Source organism: Streptopelia decaocto (assembly GCF_964273445.1).
Source record: "Streptopelia decaocto genome assembly, chromosome: 5".
Classification (NCBI taxonomy): Eukaryota; Metazoa; Chordata; class Aves; order Columbiformes; family Columbidae; genus Streptopelia; species Streptopelia decaocto.
The window spans coordinates 63,659,714-63,674,228 of NC_138659.1; the positions used below are offsets into that span (position 1 = coordinate 63,659,714).

Genomic DNA, 14,515 nt, shown 5'->3' on the forward strand with positions numbered 1-14,515 from the left:
CAGAAGTGGATGGGAACCATGCGGGGATTTGCTCGGAATCTGTTATCTGAGCATTACAACCCTGGGATGCTTCATATACTTAATTGCTCATTACCAAATAACAGTACTAATACTTGGAGCATTTCCTAAATTTAGCATGGTTTGACCAGATCGAGTAAAAGCTACCAGCTGCATTTTTAAAAGTCCGGTCTGATGCAACAGAGGAAAGGCAGAAATGGGAGCTGAGACTTCCACCTCCCAGCCCTGCAGTGGCTTGGTCTGGCAGGGATGGGAAAGATGAAGCAATGAGGGCTCACAATGGGGAGAAGCCACAGCCGCAGAGCCTGCACGGAGCTGGTAGCACTATCCCTTAAGCCGGAAGGTTTTACACTGGGTTCTAGCCAAGGGGGCTGTGGCGGTGCCCAGGCTGGGGCAGGAGGCACTGGTGACAGGGAGCTGTGAGTGTGGGGTTTGTCCCTGAAAGAGATATCCCGTGGGAGGTGTACATTGTTTTTCAATGGACAATGACGGTGGCAGTGCTGGTATTTGGTATTTTACACTTTCCAGGTGTAAAGAAGGCAAGCATCTGCTCCAGCAGCTCACAGAGGTGTGCCTGGCAATGGAGGTGTATGAGATATCTCTGGCATGAGATGTGTCCCCCAGCACTTATGTCGTCTTCCCAAGGATGCAGAGGCCACCTGCCTGGGGGCTGCAAGGGAGGTGGCAAAGCCTGGCTTTGAACCAGGGTCGCAGTGAATATTTTTGGGGTATAAACCCGCCTTTTCCCAAGTCCCATTCCAACTAGTGGGAGGGTGCACCAAGCACTGGCAGTCGCTGGCTATGCACCCTGCGGGCAGGAGCCCACACTGCGCACAGCCCCGCGGGGCAGGATGCGGCCAGCGGGGTGGGATGCAGGCAGCGGGGTGGGATGCAGACAGCGGGGCGGGATGCAGGCAGCAGAGCGGGATGCGGGCAGTGGGGCAGGATGCGGGCAGCGGGGCGGGATGCAGGTAGCGGGGCGGGATGTGGGCAGCGGAGCGGGATGCAGGCAGCGGGGCGGGATGCGGGCAGCGGGGCGGAATGCGGGCAGCGGAGCAGGATGCAGGGAGTGAGGCGGGATGCGGGCAGCGGGGCGGGATGCGGGCAGCGGGGCGGGATGCAGGGAGTGAGGCGGGATGCGGGCAGCGGGGCGGGATGCGGGCAGCCGAGCGGGATGCAGGTAGCGGGACGGGATGCGGGCAGCCGAGCGGGATGCAGGTAGCGGGACGGGATGCGGGCAGCCGAGCGGGATGCAGGTAGCGGGACGGGATGCGGGCAGCCGAGCGGGCAGGGCAGGAGGCAGCGGCAGGCGGGGCGGGCCGGCCCCGCCCCCCGATGGGGATTGGCTGCGGGCGGTGACGCGGGGCGGGCGGGCAGCGGCGCGGGGCCATGCGGCACCCGGACCGGCGGCAGCGGCGGCGGCAGCGGCGGCGGCGCCGCCTTCCAGCCCGCGGCGCGGCGGCGGCCGGAGCGCCCCGCACAGCCATGGGCGATGGGTGGCTGCCGCCCGACTGCGGCCCCCAAAACCGCTCGGTGGCCGGCAGCGGGGTGACGGCGGCGCCGCCCGGGAGCCGGCAGCTGCCCGCCGAGCTGCTGTCGCAGCAGTGGGCTGTGGGGATGAGCCTGCTGATGGTCCTGGTGGTGCTGCTCATCGTGGCGGGGAACGTGCTGGTGATCGCGGCCATCGGGCGCACGCAGCGGTTGCAGACGCTCACCAACCTCTTCATCACCTCGCTGGCCTGCGCTGACCTGGTGATGGGGCTGCTGGTGGTGCCCTTCGGGGCCACGCTGGTGGTGCGGGGCACCTGGCTCTGGGGATCTTTCCTCTGCGAGTGCTGGACCTCGCTGGACGTGCTCTGCGTGACGGCCAGCATTGAGACCTTGTGCGTCATTGCCATCGACCGCTACCTGGCCATCACCTCACCTTTCCGCTACCAGAGCCTCATGACCAAGGGTCGGGCCAAGGGCATCATCTGCACCGTCTGGGCCATCTCTGCCCTGGTCTCCTTCTTGCCCATCATGATGCATTGGTGGCGGGATGAGGACCCCCAGGCTCTGGAGTGCTACCAGGACCCGGGCTGCTGTGACTTCGTCACCAACAGGGCTTACGCCATCGCCTCGTCCATCATTTCTTTCTACATCCCCCTTCTCATCATGATCTTTGTGTACCTCCGGGTGTACAGAGAGGCCAAGGAGCAGATCAGGAAGATCGATCGGTGCGAGGGCCGGTTCTACGGCAGCCACGAGCAGCCACAGCCGCCCCCACCTCCTCACCACCAGCCCATGCTCGGCAATGGCCGAGCCAGCAAGCGGAAGACCTCCCGGATCATGGCTATGAAGGAGCAGAAAGCCCTCAAGACTTTGGGCATCATCATGGGGGTGTTCACCCTCTGCTGGCTCCCTTTCTTCCTGGTGAACATCGTCAACGTCTTCAACCGGGACCTGGTGCCAGACTGGCTCTTCGTTTTCTTCAACTGGCTGGGCTACGCCAACTCTGCTTTCAACCCCATCATCTACTGCCGCAGCCCTGACTTTCGTAAAGCCTTCAAGAGGCTGCTCAGCTGCCCCCGGAAAGCTGGTCGGCGCGGCGGGGACCCGGCCCACCTGCCGGGGGGCTTCATCAGCACCGTGGGCTCCCCCGAGCGCAGCCTGGGAGGGACCTGGTCTGACTGCAACGGGGGTACGCGGGGCGGCAGCGAGTCCAGCCTGGAGGAGAGAAATAGCAAAACATCCGATTCGGAGTCCAAGGTATAGGGGGGAGGGTGTGGGGGACTGCATCGGGCAGGGGGAACAGACAGGGAGACACATGGGAGGAGAAAAATCCCAGCAGCTGCCTGTTGGTAAAGCTAATGCTAAGCAAACCTGATCCCTGGCTTAGCGGGGAGAGAGCGGGTGTTTACTTAGGAATAAAAGCAGGTGAACTCGTGTATGACATACCTCATCCGAAACTACAGCAAACAGGAAACCCACTGACGGGAGAACAAAGAAAATAAACAGCCTGTCCCAAAGATAGCCAGCTTATATTTAGGAGAAGCTCTTTCGGAAGGGGCTGCGGCAGCGCCCGTCCCTTGGGTGAGTTGTCCCAGGACCGTGCTGCTGGTTGAACCTGAGCGTGGAGGTGATACAGCCGGGGTCCCAGCTGTCCCCCACCTTCCTGGGGCTGTCGGACACCCCGGGGGTTCATTCCCTCACCCGCAGCCTGGGTGTTTTTTGGGGAGGCGCAGGGTCTGTGCTGCAGGTGCTCCCAGTGGAGAGTACGGACCCAGAGACGGGATGAGTTTTAAGCTTGAAGTAGCTGTGCTCCCTCTTCCACGGAGCAGTGATGGAGAAAAATAATGAGGAGCACAGGGATATTTTGAAAGGGGGTAGAAAAACCCAACCCACACTCTTGTGCTTTTTCCCTCTGCGTCGGCAAGCCGTGAGTTATTGTGCTTATCTCTTTCGGCCAGACAATAGCAGTCAGGCTGAGAAACTTCTACCTCAAACTGTGCATATTGTACAGGGGAATAAACCGACCGTGTTTATATTAAACAGCGTATTTACGTACCATAAGTAGTATTTTATGAAAAAGGGGTGGGCAGTGAGGAGCCTTCTGCAGATTGTTCATTGTAATTACAGATGAACGGGGTTGGGTGGGGGAATCCTGGCAACAACAAAAATTTACTGCACATTTTATTGAAAATGGCATCAAAGCCAGTTTTTGCACAGTGCTAAGAGTTGTAAAGTTATTTGAAGATGTTACTTGCACACACGTACACACACGCAAATTAAAATGAAATGGAGGTTTGAATAACACCAACCCTGAAACTGATTTCTGTTTTTTTCTGATCTGTTATAGTTTTATTGAGAGTGACTTTTTATATTATTTTATGAAGGTACTGTAAATATATCCGTATTATAAATTAAAGTATCTTAAGGGACTTTATTTTTATTTCCAAGTGTCCACGTGAATCTGCTGTTATTTTAGCACTTGCGTGTCATTTCCATTTTCCTCTCTGTGTGCGTTTTATAACGTATTTATACTCTGGTGCAATTTACTACTGTGTAAGTAATTGGTCTATGTGCAATAAATACCATTGCAGCACAAGCAAAGAGTGTCTCTATAGGTTTTGAAACAATACCTACCTATAATGGGAAGAACAGCATTTGTTTTTCTACAAAGATGGCTCAGATTACCAATACAACTCTATCTAATGGCTTTTCCTGACACAGTATTTTAAAAAACGTGTTTGAAACCCAATAAGGTTGTGTTCCTGTTGCACCGAGGTCTGCTGACTTCCCTTAAAATTAATGGCTAAAGGCAAGGTGTTTCCACTCTGATAATGAATCCACTCATTTTCTGTAACTATTCCTTTTTGGAATTTTTTTTTTCATTAGGAGTACACAGCTGGGAGTGAGGAGACCGGAGTATCTGAGAGTACAGAGGATGCTTAATTTGCAAGCTAAAAACGGGCTCACATAGAAAGAAATCTCGGTATGCCGTACACGCTATTAATTCCACCTCGTGGCGGCAGCGGGTCTGATCCTGCCCGAGCAAGGGGGGTGGTGGGTGTCCCGGGGGGTGCGGTCCTGGTGCTGAGCGGGGGGGTCTGGGGAGACCTCTGCCCAAAAAGCAGCAGGAGGAGGCTCATGCCCTGTAAGGGGAGGTGGCAGCCAGGGAGCCGGTCACAGGAATCCGGGCTTTTGTTCCTTTTTTACTATAGAAAAGGAGATAAACTCCGAGGGAATGGCTGGGGTGTAACTGGAGCAGGATTGGACTCTGGGACAGACTTAAACACTGCTGAAATTGGGGGAAACCTGTGCTGTTGTCACTGGGGGAAATAAAACAGCCTTAGTTTGCAGACTTTATATAAAGCTAACGGTCATGTGCAGTGTGGCTTCAGGGTGCTGCCAGTAGCCACATACTCCTTGGGGGCCAGATTACGATAAGCGAATGTCAATGTTTGTACTGGTCCAGGTGAGGAGGTGCTGTGAGCAGGAGAGCTGCCGACTGGATCCTTGGTCCAAAAGATTGTCATCCTTTATCACTTTATGAAGGCACGCTGCATCCTTGTGATTTCATAAAGTTTTTCATTACTGCGATGAATACATGGCAGATAGAGCAACAAAGAGGCAGTACAGAATAAAAGTGAAGTTGTTTTTAGCTTTATTAAGCTCGGTATAGTCAAATTAGAAATCAGCTCCCAGGAAGAGTACTTCCCAAAGCAAGTTCTTTAGGGTGGTGGCCAATGGTTTGTTTTGGAAACCATTTCTTTATTTTTTATGTTAAAAACTAAGGAATTTGTCTTTTGCAGTTTCTAATGATGACTTTTCAGGGGGAAAATAAGTTACATTTTTTATGCAAAGACAAAATAATGTGACCAGGGAAGTAAATAACATTTTTCCATTGGTGCTACTGGTGTTCTATGTGAGCTGCAGTTAACGATGTCTCCTTGATAATAGGGAAATGCACTCCTTAAAATGACGGGGTGATGTCAGATCAGGTGCTAAGTGAATTAGGCTCTACCACTGAATGATTTCTTTATTTTTATTTTTAATCTGGTTTTGTCTGTGATTCCAGCAAAGACAACAGGACCAAAAGGGTGCACAGGAAGGCGTGCATCATCACGATCATTATTCATAATCTTCATCTCCTGCATCAGTTCACATACTTAATTTTAACCATCTGAATACTCATGTCCTTAGAATTTAAAAAGAGATGAAAGTTTTGGCTCCACAGGGTCCTTAGGCAGGAAATTGATGGCCAGAACTTGCTCAGCTTCCCCTGCTGAATAACTGCACTGGGTCATGCTTCCCCTGGACAAGTGTAGTGAAATGAAATGAAGAAGATGAAAGGTAGGATGAGTTTTGCTCACTGGCCTCAGCAGGGCCAGCAGTGTGTACAAAGTGGTGGGGATGTGTCTGCCTTTGAGTTTTGGCCAGTCAATGACCTGCTGGAGGAGTCGAGCCTGGCACGTCGAGCCCCTTCGCAGACAGCCAAGACAACCCAGCCGGCAGCGCGGATGGCAGGGGCCGGTCCGTCTTGCCCGGTGTAAAGAAGCCGGTGGCACAGCAGCGGTGCAGACAGAGCGGGACATGTGGCACGCACGTGTGCGAGGAAGGGGAGGCTGCTGGCAAGCGGTCTGCCGGGGATCACGCTCAGAACAGCCTGTTCTCCGCGGTAAAGGAGGATACTCTGAAAAGTGTTACGGGGCAGCTGGAATAGTCCAGAGGCAATGAGTCAAACACTCAGGATGAATATTTTTTTTCTTTTTCTGATGAAAACCAGACATGGATTAGCAATTGGAGCTGCGAGTCAGAAGGATAGGTGGTAGGCATGCGGCTGCACACGTACGTGGGCAGGGAAGTAACAGCAAAGAGTGTCAGGCCTGCAGGAAAGGGAGACCCAGGTAACACAAAAACCCACTTGGAGAAAACATCCAGTGTCTGCCAGGACCAAAATTATTTGGTGAGGGCGGCTGAGACGTCCGCATGCAAGACGCCCGATCCTCAAAGGCGCCGGCTGTGCTCTAAGCGGTGTTTGCTCAGCACTTCTGCAAAGCAGGCTGCACCTCTCCACGTGCTTAGATGGGAAGATATCAGTGGGAAGCCTGGCTTCAGTTTTCCATGTGTTCAGGGAAGTGATGGGTGTTCCAGACACACAGTGGGCTATGAAGTGCCTGCAAAGGACCTCCCCACCAGTGAGCGCTGCACAAAAACACTCCTGCAAATTCACTGCACTTTGGGATCACGACCCTCAGCATTATCTGACTGTAGCTCCAAGCAATAACTGATGAACAAATAAAACTGCACGCAAAAAATGTGGCTTAAAATTGTGCTCTGAACTGTGCCCATGGCACACGCAGCATTTGACAGCATCAGCCAGGTGTTTGCAATACAGCATGCACCTTTCTCCTGCAAATGCTGCTTTCCATTTTGGGTATGCACATGTTTTCAAGCATAAGGACAACTTCTTTATCAGCTTTTTTTTTTTCCTAAGCCCTATCTGCAGTCAATGTTTTATTAATAACTTTTAAGTGGCTATTTTGCAAACCTTCCTTGTGCTGCACACTTTCCTAATTTATTGTAATTTCCCGTCCGGTGGAGTGCACTTACTTCCTTTATGTAATATATCAGCTGCAGGGCTGGAAATTGTGCAGCTATGAACTGAAAGAGCAGACTTTCTTGAGGCCAAACGTGGTCAGGCATCATTGTCACTGAGAGCAGAATTTGACCTGATAATCTAATCGTATACGAGAGAGTATCTGCAGAAAAGTATTGTTACCAGGGTAAATGACCTCTGCTAATGAAGGTGGAGCAATTAGTCCTATTCAAAACTGTCAAGAAAATGTTAACTGCTAAACAACAATTAATGTTGGATAGCTCAAATAATGAGTGTTTTGTTTGCTGGTGTGTGTTAGGTGATGTGTTGGGAAATAATTATCCTTTGACTAGCAGCCAGCTTTGTACTAATCAGAAAGGAGAAGTCATGTTCTGTTTGAAGGATTATACCTAAAAATAGTTCTGTTACCGCCACATCAACGAGTGAAATGAAGCAAATTCACCAAGATGTACACACCTTCTTAACATTTCACTTTTCGTCCTAAAAACTCATTGTTCAGCTGGAGCTTTCTGTTTGATCGTGTCAAAAGCACTAATATGATCTCCTGCAACAGCATTAAGCACACTCCCCCAGAGGAGCATTACCCTTCTGCACCGCTGACTCCCTTTCAGAGCCTGCCAAATTCCCAGCGCCCCAGGAGGAAGTAAGGAGTCTTTCTCTTTATATAAACAATCGCATATAATGTAAGGCCAACGATATTTGTGAATAATTTTTCTTGCAGAAGAAATCGATAGGTGTTTTATTTGAGATGCTTGTCCTCCTGCCCATCTGCGAGGTGCAGCAGTGGTAACAGCAGGCGATTTATTCGTGCAATTCAGTAACTTCGGGCTGTCAAACTGCACTTGAAAAAGTGACTGAGATGGGAAAAGAATAAAAAAGGTGATGCTGGCAAGCAAACCTGGAGTTGTCATTGCAAACAGTAAAAACCAGGGCATTTTTGCCATGATATAGGTGTTGCCTCTTACTGGGAAAGTCTAAGCAGTTTGGATAGGGATGCACCAGGCAGATGCACTATAGAAACGCAGGTGAAGATTGAGAGGTAAGACTGTTTCCATACAATTCCAGCAAGGGACTGGCAGCTGAAATATGCCCTAAACATCCCTAAAAGTTTTTCTTGTTATTTTTGGATAATGGCAGCAGACTAAAGCAACCTGAGCAGCAGCTTCTCAGCCAACTTAAAGCTGCAGAGCTCCCTGCCCATCCATGGCTCCCAGGAAATGTGCCTCCCTCCTGGCATCCCCCCTTCCCCTTCAAGGGGCTTAAGCTTATGCTGAGTTTTGCAGGACCTGGAGTCTTCCCCCAGCCCAGAGCCAGTGTCCTCTCCCTCAGTGTCCCAAGAGGAGCTGCCCCATGGGGTTTGGCACGGGTGCAGGGGTGCAGCAGTGGGGTGAGGGGTGCTGTGCTGGGCGTGCTGGTGCGAGCTGCTGCTCCCCTGAGTCATCGCTCCCTCCTGCAAGCACCAGCGACAGCATTGGGCCCGCCGAGCTGCCGATGGAGGAGAGTTTGGGTTGGTTATGTAAACTGGGGATCAGCTTCCTGGTTCACAGAATCTGGCAGCTTGGTACGCACGTTTGCTTCACAAACTGCCATTTTGTCTTCCCACATGCTCAGCTCCCACGTTTTTCATGGCGGTGATTGCTTGTTTGGCTTTAGCACCCAGCAGCACAAGTTTTTTTGTCTGTGCCCTGGCAGCAGTCTGCATCCAGATGTGAATGGTGCCAGATGTTAGGCATGGTCTGGGTTGGGTCATACCCATTCCTTCCAAGGCTGATGTTTGAACTTATTAATACCAGCAGCATCAAGCTGTGAAAGCACCAAACAAATAGGAAATTAGTCCTGATTTCCAGGTCCACAACCTAGAGAAGAAAACAGAAGATTACCCAGGCTTTTGCCGTTGCCTTGGTTAGCAGCGCATCTCAGATGTAGTGGTGTGCTTTTCCCTTCTGATCCTGTGTAATGCACTGAATCCTGTTGTCCTTAATGGGATTAAATGAGGATTTTCTCCTAGTTGGGTGCTCCAGCCATTAGCCACTGTTGTGTGTCTCTAGGCAGTGATGTACCCTTGCATGCCTGGCCCAGCGTCTCTCTCAAAGCCATGATCTTTAGACTTCTTCCCACCAGAATTATATTGACAACCAGTTTTAAGCTTGTTGGCACAATGCTTTGAAAGGCAGATTTAAGCGTATACACCAAAGAGGCAATCAGAGCTACTGAAGAGCTCAAAATCTCAGCAGCTGCTAGGTGTATTTCAGCTACCAACAAGTCATTTTGCAGGGCCAGGCGAGTGCTGCAGCCCCCTCAGGTGCTGTCAGCTGCCCTCCCTCAAAGTGGGACTGCAGAATCCTCGGCCAGTGTAAGGAAAAATTGCAGGGACAGCACGAAGGCTCATGACAAATATTTGCCACGTGGTGAAATTTAAACAGTGCTTTGAGGCCAAAATTTAAAGAGTGCTTGTTAAGAAGCAGGAATTCAGACAAGCCTCTGGCAGGGTTTCCTAGCAGGGAAGTTCTGGGTTAAAGTTGCCGTGTGTAGATGAAGAGCCCCTTGTTGACCCGTCCAGTGAGAGTTACAAATGCCGCTGGCACGCTGTGCGAGCTACGGTGCTGGGAAAGTGCTATCCGTCCCCAGGGATGGCTCACTGTGCCCCCAGCCTCCCTCCCTCTGCTCCTGTTTGGGTGTATAGCACACCCACCTTCCCCCTGCATAGTGATGGGTGGGCAGGAGCCAGGAGAGCTGCCGGGGTGCAGCTGGGAGCCATCCCTCCTTCCAGGCTTTTCTCCCTGCGTTTGGTGGGGAGTTCAACCTGCACGAGTGCACCCCAGAGGTGTCCTGCGACACCAAGGTGTGTGCCAGCCTGTGTCACCCCATGGGGTTCGCCAACCCACCATTGTGCTGCGGAGGGAGGAGCGCTTCCTCTTGGACTGGAGCAGGTAAACCGGGAGACGTCCTGCAAGGCTCCCATTGTTTCACGGCTCGCCCGCTCACAGAGCCCGCCTTCAGCGAGGGATGTTTTGTTTGTCTGTTCTGCCCCTAAATACACGCTTGGGAGCCGTCAAATAAAATCTCAATTAGCTTGCTTACGACATGGAGAGTGGTGTGGGATGCATTCCCTGGCAGGCTGCTGCCCTCGCTGCAGTATGGGCGGGGACCTGTTGCTCACACCCCACAGCCCAGCCAAAGCATCACTGGTGCCCTGGCAGGTTCCCATCACCAGGACACCAGTGCAACTAGACTGCACCCAAAATCCTGGATCCTGACACAAGAGCATCTGATCATGAATCAGCTCAACTCAAATACTCAGGCTTTTGGGGGCTTTGATGTAATATTCAGTGCAAGGCAGCTGCTGCTGCAGTAATTGCCAGTAGCAATCGGCATTGTAACACTTCTCTAGGCCACCTCAAGAGCATCCGCAGGAGAGGTTTTGTTCCTGTTTCACTGCCAGGTGTTTCCCATCAGCCCATCCAAGCCAGAGCTGGTACTCACACCCTCCCTGGCCCTCAACCCCTCATTGCCCAGACCGGCCCTGCTGCCTCCGCAATGGGCTCATCTGATGGAAAAACAGCCCTTCCAGACAACATTTGTTTCAGCTGATCCACACAAGTTGCACACACATGGGTAATGACATGAGAGGTGTGGGGATGTACAGAGCGACAGGGCTGAGATAATCTGTTTTGGTAGCAGCCCTAGTTTGGATCCATCGCTGTGATCACAAACCTCATGTCTGGGGGTGATGCTACAGGAGCTGGGACCCAGACCAGAACCCTCTGGCAACCAAGATGATTAAGGGAGTGGAGCATCTCCCTTATGAGGAAAGACTGAGGGATCTGGGTCTCTTTAGTTTGGAGGAGACTGAGGGGTGACCTTATTAGTGTTTATAAATATATAAAGGGTGAGTGTCACGAGGATAGAGCCAGGCTCTTCTTGGTGACAAACAATGGTAGGACAAGGGGTAATGGGTTTAAACTGGAACATAGGAGGTTCCACTTAAACTTGAGAAAAAACTTCTCAGTGAGGGTAACGGAGCACTGGACCAGGCTGCCCAGGGAGGTTGTGGAGTCTCCTACTCTGGAGACATTCAAAACCCGCCTGGACATGTTCCTGTGTAGCCTCATCTGGGTGTTCCTGCTCCGGCAGGGGGATTGGACTGGATGAGCTTTCGAGGTCCCTTCCAATCCCTAGCATTCTATGATTCTATGATTCTATGACTTTTTGCCTGAACCATGCTGGAAAAGCAGGACTTGCCACCTAAATCTTCCCTCTCTTCAGCAGCAACGCTGAATATTATATTCAAAAGCTTGATGACTAAGCTATTAAGCTTCTCATTGCGTGTGAAAAGTGAAAAATAAACAGTTTTGTACAAAGATTTGTGCAATAGAAGAAAAACACGATTTAAGTCTGATTATCCACTGTGTAAATACACCAGACTGAAGAGGATGGGACAGATACCTCAACTTTTGGCAGAGATCTGGACCAAGGGAGCTGAAAGAGCAATTCAGGTACCAGGTGACGGCACGAAGCTGTCCCCAGCTGCAACAGGGTGACATGGCAACGAGCCACAGGCATTGGAAAAATAATTCCCCAGGTAGAATGGCTCTGTTTGCACAATGTCTCTGTGTGGATCCCAACACTGATGGGCACCACTGAGCTGTTAGTGACTTGTAGGTAATCCCCACCGTACGTGTCTTCTGGTGGGTGATGTTTAACTGCTTTTATTCCTGCGCACTTTGCTCATGTGAGAACAGGGAATGCAATGATAAAAAGGCTGGAATAATTTGCCTGCTGGATAGTTTCCATTAATATATTTCTCATTGTATAACATTGCCATCACTGTACAAAATCTGCTAAGATGCCTTTTAGGAAGACAGAACATTTCTACATAGCCACAGGTAAGAAAGTTGTGTTGCAGAGCAGGCTGGGCTTTGATCAGATACTTTTTAATTGCACCGGATGCGCTTGGGCTTTTGCATGGTATGGATTTCTTTGCCTTTATGTTACAAGGCACCTCATAAATTAAACAGTTGATGTTGTCAAATGCATGCCATTAGCACTCTGAGCAGATAATCCATTCAGTGGCCTTAGCCGAGTCTGTCACAGGGCCTGTCTCCAGATAAGGTCCTGGAAGAAGAACAATGGTGCTCCAAGCTCCCAAGGACCTCCACTCTCCGGTTCTGTGCTTCAGAAGAGAAAAATTATCATTATCTGCATGGCTCTAGCTCCCTTTGAAATGCAGCTATTTTTTACTCATACATTCCAAGTACTTTTTACATGATATCACCAAGAAACTTGAAACCCCTTTGAGACGAGAAGGATTTCCTCCAGCCCTACTATTAAAGAAAATGGATAGATCAAGTAGTAAAGTTCAATGACTTACTTAGCATTAAATAAGAGAATAATGAATTGGATTTGTGCGCCTGTTTTTCCTCTGCAGGGAACAGTCAGCCTAGTGGATTTGCATTGCCTTCTGCTTCTGTTCATCAACCTAGGTGAGTTCAAAACACTGCTGCCTTTCTGTGCTCTCCTTTCCCCACTCTCTTGTCACAACTTCAACTATTCGGAGCTTAGCAAACACATCAAAGCCATCCTGACCAGTGAGGAAAACATCCATGGTTAACCTGTGTCCAACGATGACTTGTGGCCTCCTGCATGGACATCTCTATTTTATGTTGCAAGTAGGTGATTCCTTACTTAGGGTGGACACTCGTTTCCTACTATTATGAGCCCAGGCTTTAACATCCTTCAAGAGAGACATTATTTCCCCGCTGGATTCACCAAAAACTAGATGGATGTCCAAACCCCTCCTTTGTTTATGGACTTAGCCGAGCGTGCCAGAGGGCTTTTTATTGGGGAAGGAAGGGAGGTGGTGTAGGAGGAAACTATTACAAAGCTATATAACATAAACAGCTTTCTCATGTAAACTCCAAACACCGCTTGGCAAGGAAGATGTTAAAGCTGAGGGGAGGATGGGGGTCTCATTAGGGAAAAGATATAAATAGCAAGTTGGGAAGCCTGGGGAGGGACATGGGGGAAGGGGAAGCAATGAGTTGACCCTGGATGAGGTGGAATCCCACCCATGCTGAAAGCCCTCTGCTGCTCTGCCCTGTGGGTTTGGACCTGGCTCCTCCCTAAGCATCCAAAAATGGGGGAATGCTCAGACAGGAGCCCTACATAATCAAGCAGGAGTTGTATTTGTTTGAAGTTGAACCTGAAAGGTGTTCAGGTCACCTGAAGATTTTCTGCAGAGCTAGAAATTGCTGCTGCTTCTGTCTGCTCCTTCTTGCCCCAAACCTTCACTGTGTCCAGCATCTGCCCAGGGTCAGGGAGCTGCTCTCTGCCCACTTGGATGGCCAGAGCAGGATTTCCGTTTTCCTACCAGCCTTCGTGCCTCAGGCTTTCTAGTTTGTTTTTTGTCCGAGTGGGAAATGCATAATGAGAAACTGTTTAAACAACTTATGGTACAAGGAAACTCAGTGGAGTAAAGTACAACATTATAATTCATTTCCAAGGAAATGATGCACTCTCCAAAAGCACTCCATTCAAGCACTGCAATTTAAAGTTAGGGATAATTGCTGGCCGTCTTCGGTGCTGCCTGCAACCCTCATCTAGGTCTGAGCATGGTGCATGAGGAGGGCAGGAGTCTGCCAAGATCATCTGTGCTGCTGTCTGGTCTTGCTCTCAGCAGCTGCTCATCAGCAGGTTATTGCAGCTCTTTGCACGCAACGAGATGCTCGATGTGGGCATAACTCTGCTCGTGAAGAGGTGCCAGCCAATGTTATATAAACTCTGTGACAGCGGATATGTTAAGATATACACAAATGTGAACAAGGGCGTTTCCTTAACAATGTTTTAAACCACCCATAGCAGCTATGTGGACCAAGATGACAAAGTGCAGAGAGTGACCAAGCGAAGGAGCATCACCCCATCCCCCAGGCTGCAAGGCTGGTACCTGGGCACACTCGACTGCCTGATGTTCAGGGAAGGTCCGGCTGTTAGAGCTGTCCAGACTGCTGGTTTTCTTGCATGAGTGGGTCTGGACAGCCTGGTGCTGCTGAAGGAAAGCCTGGGAGCCACTGAAGCCCCGAAGGAATTCTCTTGTGCTATTTCCAGCCCTACTTTTTAAGATACAAAGGGCTTCAGATCAGATGCATTTCTGGAGCTTATCTGTGTGAATATTTGACTGCTTATTCAAACAGAACAAAAGCCTTCAAACCTTCTGAGGTCCATCCATCAAGAGCCTTATCTCCCCATGTCACCGCTCGGCTCCTGGCTGCTGCTGCTCGGAGCTTCCCACCACCCCTAGCTCACTTTTCTACACCAACTTCCCATCTCCCCTCTCTGGGCAGCTTCGCAAAATTATCCACGGTCACCTCCTTGGCTCCCTGCCACCTCAGTGATGGC

General features: G+C 50.6%; 1 protein-coding gene across 2 annotated transcripts; it reads left to right on the plus strand.

The window, feature by feature from the left end:
* Positions 1-1,406: 1,406 nt before the first annotated feature.
* ADRB1 (adrenoceptor beta 1) lies at positions 1,407-14,051 on the plus strand. 2 transcript variants are annotated; one of them, XM_082053640.1, is made up of 3 exons: positions 1,407-2,766; positions 12,549-12,603; positions 13,979-14,051. In XM_082053640.1, the coding sequence occupies exons 1-3, from the start codon at positions 1,408-1,410 to the stop codon at positions 14,014-14,016; spliced, it is 1,452 nt and encodes a 483-aa protein (XP_081909766.1). In that variant the 5' UTR covers position 1,407; the 3' UTR covers positions 14,017-14,051. The 2 variants fall into 2 exon arrangements, with proteins under 2 accessions (XP_081909766.1, XP_081909767.1); XM_082053641.1 differs by lacking the exons at positions 12,549-12,603; positions 13,979-14,051 and adding an exon at positions 5,579-6,812.
* The last annotated feature ends 464 nt before the right edge of the window (positions 14,052-14,515 follow it).

Bases quoted from the DNA above. Each gene is read 5' to 3' on its own strand.
- ADRB1 (XM_082053640.1), top strand. From the start codon at position 1,408: ATGCGGCACCCGGACCGGCGGCAGCGGCGGCGGCAGCGGCGGCGGCGC. The intron at 2,767-12,548 runs GTATAGGGGGGA...TTTCCTCTGCAG, and splicing joins CATCCGATTCGGAGTCCAAG to GGAACAGTCAGCCTAGTGGA. The intron at 12,604-13,978 runs GTGAGTTCAAAA...AACCACCCATAG, and splicing joins GCTTCTGTTCATCAACCTAG to CAGCTATGTGGACCAAGATG.